The 8667-nt window shown below is 31.6% G+C and overlaps 1 protein-coding gene across 1 annotated transcript; it reads right to left on the minus strand.

Annotated features, from left to right (window-relative positions):
- Positions 1-403: 403 nt before the first annotated feature.
- LOC145002188 (NAC domain-containing protein 87-like) lies at positions 404-2550 on the minus strand. Its single transcript, XM_078961480.1, has 3 exons — positions 2153-2550; positions 1428-1720; positions 404-1304 (listed from the first exon to the last, which is right to left on the minus strand). Exons 1-3 carry the CDS (start codon positions 2343-2345, stop codon positions 594-596), a joined length of 1197 nt encoding a protein of 398 aa, XP_078817606.1. The 5' UTR covers positions 2346-2550; the 3' UTR covers positions 404-593.
- Positions 2551-8667: the final 6117 nt, after the last annotated feature.

Here is an 8667-nt window from a genome sequence, read left to right on the forward strand (position 1 = left end):
TGTGGGTTGTAATTATATCAACCACACAACGAGCAATTGTATACTTGATCTTCCTTTCACATGATATGTTTGAGGTGGGGTTGATATAGACCGACTCAAATTAAGCGTACTGGAATAATAACATTTTTAAGAAACATAAGAAGTTTATTTTGAACTTTATGAGATCGATCGATGGAAATGATTATAGATTTTGGATAATCTATTTTAAACTCGTAAGATATCAATAATTGTTGTAGCATGATTGAAATCAATTAATAACGAATTGAAAGCAACAAAAGTTTAAAGTGATGTAGTTGTGTTATTAAAGACGTGATTGAAGTGGTTTAACATCATAATGAGTAGACTAGTTGATAACCATACACTTAAATCGATTTAAATAACATATGTACACAATTCAAATGAATTTACATGAAGTTTAGTCACATCATCAAATTAATTCCCTAACCTAAAAATAAAACCACGAAAATACAAGTCACTCACTAACTATTCTACCCTAGGAGATAAACTAATTACAAGATCCTAACAACCATTAATGATTTTGATCAACAATCAATGTTAAATAAGCAATTAAATCGAGCCATGATCTTTGCTGATTAATAGTCCAACAAAGAATCCAGTTCCGAAAGCGCAGATGGGTCCGGCTGATCATCTGGATGATCATACGGCCCCATAATATCATGCATGGACGAAGAAGATATTTCTGTAGTTATTTCATTGCTAATCCCAGTATCCTGTGATGTCACACTAATTTTACTTGATTGGTTGGTGTTAGTCGTAACATATGGCTCCACTTTGCACTGTCCGACACCTGTCTCCTCCTCCCCTTCTAACCCACTAGACCGACCCATGTAACGGGTCGACCCAGATGATAAATAAGGGAAATTTGTACTAAAACTATTAGCACATGTAAAGTTACTTTGGTGATCACTAATGAATGGATTTATTTGGTAGGAGTTGGTGTCAAAGTTGTAATTATAAGGGGAAACAATGAAGTTTTTGTAATCTTGATCTTTTTGAAGTAATTGAGGTTGGACATGAGAGAAATAGGATGGGTAGTTATCATTATCAACCAAACCCTTGAATTTTTGAGCATTTGCATTTTCTTTGTGGTTGTTGGTGATGTTATTTGTATCCGAGTGGTTGTAACTTGAACCCGGGTTCAAATATGGAGCCGGAGTATCCATCAATGGTGGCATATCCAATAACTCATCCACAAAAGAATTAATCCCATGATGATCATTATTTGGATTATTTCTTCTGATTTCTGTACTCTTTTGAACAATACGACATACCACCCATTCATCCTGAAACCCACAAATCAACAAAAATAACAATCATGATTAATATATATTGATTATATTCGTGTCTTTTTATGAAATGAAATTAAAAAAGAATAAAAAAGGTGACGGGTGCATAGGGATTTGAACCTTGGATGCTCTAGACATGTTGTAATAAGAGAAGTCGCCTTCGAGTCTAAATTCATGCATGACCCAATTGGTTTTCTCCCCTTTTGGAGCTCTTCCTTTGTAAAAAACAAGTGTTTTCTTCATCCCCACCAACTTTCCGGTGGATTTTCCTTTTTTATTATGTATCTCTTTATCTTTTCCGGTGGCCTTCCAGTAGCCGGAATCAGTTGCTCGGTTTGTTCTCATCCCCGTCGGATACTTTCTGTCTCTTTGACAAAAGAAGAACCATTCCTTCTCCCCCATCTTTGCTCTTCCTGCAGAATATTTTTACAGTTATTCAAGCAAGAAAGCTTAAATTCACAATCAAGAAAAGAGACGAAAAGAGGGATCTAGCTATAGCTATACTTTTTAACGTCATCATAGTGCACGAATCCCTAATTGGAAAGTTTATCGCTTTTTATCAGCAGCTAATTATGATGCACCTTCTTAACAATTATGGTAGAATTTTGAGAAATGATGACGCAATTTCAATTTTTGTTTAGAACAAATAAAAAATTGACGAAATTGTCTGAATCTTTCGGGTTACTGTTTAGTGTTTACAAACTTATGAAACGACGATAGATCTCTTCATGAGACGATCAATTGGTGCAATTTCGTAAAATTGATTGTTTTTAGATAAGAAGATATTAATTGTGGATAGTTAGAGAAATTCAATTGAAAGATGACGACTGATCGGAAGAACTTACGAGGTAAATCCCAGGGTTCACACTTGTTCAGATCAACTTCTCCGATGGCGCTAGCGGAGAAGTTTCTGTTGACGACTTTTGGTGTAAGATAATGAGTTATTATCTCCTCATCCGTCGGATGGAATCTGAATCCCGGAGGTAAACCGATCAACGCTTCATCTCCTTCGTTCGTCACCATCGTTCCTTCTGCCATTGCTAAAGCTACGATTAATCACTCGTACGTTTCACAGGATCAGCTAGCTGAATGTTAAATACAACTACTGATCTATCAACACTAAACCTAATTTGGAAAACAAATAGTTGAAGAAGATGATGAATTGAGGCTTTAATAAGGTTTCTTCTTCAGGAAACAGGTAAAAGCTAGGAGAAGAACAGCAAACAGCGGTTTAGAAAGAGGAAAATGAAGACAAGTAATGAATTTAAATAGAATAGATGCGTAGACAGCAAGCAACTTCTCCGGGAATACTCTTTCTCTTGGCTTTTTGTCAAACTTTTGGACTTTTTTTAGAAAGTGGCATTTCGAAGTATATTCCATCATGTATGTATAATGTATCCCGTGAACGAGTACAAAGTTTTAAGTAAATTACATAAATGGTCCCTATGGTATACTGAAAGAAGCAACTTTAGTCCAAGTTTATTTTCAGTATAATTATATTGGTGGTTCATATGGTTTCATTTTCTTGTATGTTTGGTACCTGAATCGTTAAAATCTAACGCTTGGGCTGTTAAACTTTAATAAATGACAATTTTACACTTTTTTGTTTCTTTTTATATTTATTTTATATTTTCTTCATCTATTATTATATTAGTTTTTATGTTTAACATGGGCACATAAAAATTGGTGAATGTAAAATAGAAATTAGGACTCAATTGCAAACCTTCTATTCGTATTTGGAGATGAGTGTCTCGAAACTTTCATTGTTCTTGTTTTTGGACTTTGATTGCTCTTACTTAATGAAGTTCTTCTATCCTTCGGTTCACATTTTCAAGTCTCTTTTATTTGATTAATGATTTCGTTTTCTCATTTGCTTCTTCTGCAAGAACATATATAATTGTGTGGGTATGCGGAAATTTGAGCAATCACCCAAGTACTCCTTTGATTCCAAATAATTGTAAATATATTTTAAGTTTATTTTCTCAAAATTTCCACCAATTATAAGTTTGCAGCACAATAATATTAAAATGGAATTAAAAAGTTGACCTAATTGCCTACACATGTTTTTGAACGAGTCGTAACAAAATTTCCTTGAATTTCCACTCATTGTAACACTTGATCCAACCACTACACTTTTCAAAGTACATTTATCCGTTGTCACTTCTAGTGTTCTTGGTAGTATCATGATAAAAAAAATCAAAACCATTCTTGTTTATTCTAAAAATTAATTCTTTTAGTGAGACTGATTCACTGTCTTTTAAGGATCTCGGGTTTTGGGTTACATTGCCTTTGTTGAAAACAGAAGAGACATCATCAATGACAATTAACATGGGTAAACAAGTTCTTATTTCTTTGATCAATTCACGATCATGTATTTGAGCGTTAAAGGCATCAAATAGGTATGTTGGAAGCATCTAATAACATCAACGAAAAGGCATCCAACATATGCAATAGAGGAACTTTGTTCATTTAGGTCCAAAGGTTTTATTCAAGTATTGATTTCTAATTTTTATAATCAACATTTTTTATGTGTTCGTGACTTACAACTTTTTTAATCTTATTACTTAATATAATAAAAGATGAATAAAATATAAATAAATGTAAAAAAAGAACAAAAGGACAAAATAAGAAAAAGATAAAATGGTAATATGATCATTTGTTAAAGATTAAGCATCCAACCATTAGATTTAATCGTTGAAGGTCTAGACTACGGGTGAGCATTTGGAACGGATCAGACCGAACCAGACCGGTTTCGAAGAATATTGTGGACTGTGGATCAGACTGAATGACACTTACCGGGTCTAGGTCCATGTCTGGGTTTTCCGGTTCTTGGACACGTTTGGACCGGTACAATTTTATATGCATACGATACAACTTGTTAAAAATGTTTTTGGATTTGATGCAACTCTTTAAAACAAATATATTGTTGGGTTTGATATGTTACAACTTGTTAAAATAAATATATATATATTTTTGGTTTGATGCGGTATAACTCGTAAAAATGAATACATTTTCCTTTATTGTGCCATTTGGACCGGTCAAACTTTGATTATTTATACTTTATACCATTTGTTTGAAGGATCGTAACTCATTGAATATAACACCAAAAACAACAAAATTATAGTCTAAAATCATCTACAAACTTTAAATTTCACGTTGGAAAAAAGCGTATGTCAATCTGACTTAAAACGAATGAGATAGGCTTCTTTAAAGAATTTCACTGAATATGAAAGTTTAAATTTCTTGCTGAAAAGCTGAAATATTTCAGCTTTGATAAGGATTGTACCTCATTGAATATAACACCAAAAACAATAAAATTATAGTCTAAAATCATCTACAAAATCTAAATTACATGTTGGAAAAAATTGCATGTCAATCCGACTTAAAACGAATGAGATATGCTTGTTTAAAGAATTTCACAGAATACAAAATTTTAAATTTTTTGCTGACAAGCTGAAATATTTCAGCTTTGATATCTCATCTTTGAAGCATTGTAACTTATCGACTATAATACAAAATACAATGAAATTATAGTCTATGATCATCTACAAACTCTAAATTACACGTTAGAAAAAACCGTATGTTAATCTGACTTAAAACGAATGAGATATGTTTGTTTAAAGAATTTCAGATAATACAGAAGTTTAATTTTATTGCTAAAAAGCTGAAATATTTCAGTTTTGATATCTTATCTTTGAAGGATTTACAACTCATCAAATATAACACCAAAAACAACAAAACTATAGTCTAAAATCATAAAAATAAAAAAAAAAAAAAAAAAAAAAAAAAAAAACTCTAAATTATACGTTGGAAAAAACCACATGTCAATCCGACTTAAAAAGAATGAGATATGATTGTTTAAATAATTTTACAAAATACAATTTTTTTTAAGAATAAGTCGGTCCAAAACCGATTTTACCCGGAATCGGCCGGAGCGGATAGGTTTTGCTGAAATCCTAGAACCAAGAACCGGTTCGGGGGTCCAAAAAAACAGTCCGGTTCGATTCATCAATTTGGTCCGGTCCACAGTCCTAAATGCTCACCCTTAGTTTACACTTCAAGAAAATAAATATAGTCATGAGAAACACCGTTGTAATTGAAAAAACTTAGACCAAAGTTGCCTATGCTTCTATACCACAGGGACCATTTATGAATTTTAGTGTAGAATACATTAAGAGTAAATTAGGCGTTTCCATTTCTCATTCTTTTGCAATTTTGAGACATAAAGTTCCATTATTGCGATTTTGGTTCTATTTGGTTATGTTCCTTTCAATTCAAGGACCTTTTCGAGACATTTAAATTGCGCCTCTTAAGTTGTGCACATGCATTGCATAAATATTTGCACAATAACCCTATTATCGGTGATATTTCTAATTTTCTTTTACTATGCCTAACATCTTGAATGACCGAAGATCTAGAACTAATAAACGTCTTAGAACTGTCATCGTACTCTTTGTGATTGATCTTTGCAAGACTAAAAGCTTATCTCATAAAACATGGACTAAGTCAATAGAGAATGAGGTCAATGAGAAAAGACATTGAGTCTTTCCCGAAAAACCTGGTCAAACAAAAATAGGGGAAGATCTTGGATATTTAGGACATCATTTTATCTTATCTTTTTATATAAGTCAAGCTGATCATAACACACACACACACAACATACACATTGATACACTCACACTCTTACTCCGGAAGATCTTGAACACCGAATTAATACTCAATCAACTTGCATTTGTAACTTCACTTTTATTAATATATGCTCTAAGGCAGTGTGACAGGGTTACATCCCAGAGTTTTATGTCGGAGATCCTAACGAATTAAGGGATTTTCTCATATATTTTTATGTTCTTGTTCTTACATTCACATTTACATTGATCTTTTATAGTTTGCAACACTTTCACACAATTTGTTAAATATATTAATATCTGCATACATCTTTAGCATGCGACATTTATATTGGGATACTTTACAGTTGTAACGCCCAAATATTTTTATAACGTTAAAAAGCTATGGTGATCAAATCATTTCGGGAATTAACCTGTATTTGAAAAAAAAAACTCGTCTCCACAAAACATTTACAATTAACATTGGATGTTACCTTTAAGCATCATACAAACTATAACATGCAAATATGAATTACATCAATACTATTAATGGAACTTGACAAGCTCCAACCCATTCATTATCTCTTAACTTCTAGCTTCCATCTATTATCTTTTTATTGGAATAAGTGTCTAAGCTCATAACTAAATTGGTCAAGATCATGACTAAATTGATATAACTTTTTGGAATAAAAGTAAAGTCCTTTTTGGGTTTCCCTCAAAAGCTAGAAATTGCTATAAATGACTTTAGGGGAGAGATAACAAGATTTGTTAATATAATATGAGATTAATATAATATCTAGAAATTGTTAATTAATGAATTTTTAATTTACTATATGAATAATAAATTAACTAGAATTAAATGGAATTAGTTAATTATTAATCATAATTACTTTGGAATTAATTCAGGATTAATTGGAATTAATTAAAAATGCAAATGGTGAATTGCAATTGTTCAATAGTTGAACAAAAGAAACAATTACAGAACCATCTATAGTATGGACGGTTTTGGAGGCTTCTAAGGGTTTATGGAAGGCTCTTGGTAGCATATAGGGAAATGATTTAAATTGAGGATTTAATCTATCATTTAATTACTCAAATCTGAATCATCTGCAAGTTACCTAGACTATAAACAGGACCATTGGGCATCATATTTTCGTGGCTTCTTATACCTAGAAGGCGGAGAACGAAATTCTCTTTCTTTTTCCTCTCTCATCTTGTCTTTCTAGTATTCCAGGGTTTTGGCCGTGAAACATTAGTGGCGCACATACTTTTGGTGCTTGCTTTCAATGGACGTTGAAGATCTTAAGAGTTCGAAATATTTGATTATGTTAAAGGTATGTTTTCTTACTAGTAATTTCGATTATAGTATGGTGTTAGTTTTGTTTCATAAAGTATGTTGCTATTAATAGTGAAAAGCCATATATCAATTTAAGTTGCATGTACCCTTAAATGTTCAGTGAAATTCCTCATGTACAATGTTATTGTAACCTAAAAATAAAAACTTCAATAGTGGTATTAGAGCCATGCCTTTTCAATTACTAGTGCATAATAAATGAAACCTAAAAAAAAATATATCGATGGGCGCAAAGCGTCTTCTAAAAAATTGTTCTTCCGTAATCTGCTTGCCTAATTCGATTATTATGTTAATTATTAGTCATTATTTGTTATTTTATCTTATAAAATCTAAACCAGTTAATGCTAGATAATTTTGAAACCTTAATTTGAATTTTGTGAAAGTAGATAAGTACACAAAATATTTAATTATAAGATAATTAAATGGAATTATCCTTAATAGATTTTAATATAATATTTAATTAATAGTCTAATTAAAAAATAAATATTAAATCCATAATTAATTTAAAAGATTAATTAATTGTTAATTCAAATAATTAAATTTAAAACTTGTGTTTTAAAAAGTTTTAAAATACACCATATACATATATATAATAGTATATTACAATATGTATAACTAAAAGTCAGTCATATTAATAGTATGACTCTTTCATGAAGCCATACTATAAGAGAGGTATAAGAAAACATCCTATAAATTGACCATTGTATTTATGTCATTTTCACCCATCGCTTCTTTCTTTGGTGGAGGGTCGTTAGGCGAACAGGTTTGATAGGAAACTAATCTCATTAAATGTATAATGTCGAAAGTACTAGATCCTTCTATAAAATCCCACTCTAGTTACTTTCGAAAAATGTGAAACTGTATGCTAATCCATAAAAACACACATCATTTCTTTGCACATACTCGAATTTGTGGTTGTTGATGGAGTGTATGTGGTTAACCGACATATCAATGTGAGATCATAAACAACCTCGAGGATGTCACGCGAGTTTGCATGGATATTCACATTTTGTTTGTGATCCTTGGCATCCAGTCACATATCAAAGAGAATAATCTGAGACTAACACGTCATTGATTGTTTAATGAATCTCAAAAGATATAGGAGTTTCATTTTGATTGAAATTGGTGAAATGCTTTATCTACCTAAAATATTTTCATGATGTGACTACGACATCCCTCTTCATATTACGAATTGTATTTATGGATCCTAGCCTTAATTTAAAATTGAGGTAATAATTATAGATATAATCGAATTCTTTAAACTTTATCTCTTAGGTTAGATGGAAATCCTCTGCCACCTCCTCACATACTTTCTAATTTTAGCTTCTCTTTGTTCTCTATCAAGAATGGCTCATTTGTTATGGGATCTTCCTCGATATTGATATTGGGAAAGATGTCCATA

The sequence above is a fragment of the Lactuca saligna genome, chromosome 6, assembly GCF_052625555.1.
Source record: "Lactuca saligna cultivar CGN05327 chromosome 6, ASM5262555v1, whole genome shotgun sequence".
NCBI lineage: Eukaryota > Viridiplantae > Streptophyta > Magnoliopsida > Asterales > Asteraceae > Lactuca > Lactuca saligna.

Coding starts and splice junctions, on each gene's coding strand:
- LOC145002188 (XM_078961480.1), bottom strand. CDS start 2,345: ATGGCAGAAGGAACGATGGTGACGAACGAAGGAGATGAAGCGTTGATC. Junction 1,721..2,152: donor TGAACCCTGGGATTTACCTC/GTAAGTTCTTCC, acceptor AATATTCTGCAG/GAAGAGCAAAGATGGGGGAG. Junction 1,305..1,427: donor ACATGTCTAGAGCATCCAAG/GTTCAAATCCCT, acceptor TGTGGGTTTCAG/GATGAATGGGTGGTATGTCG.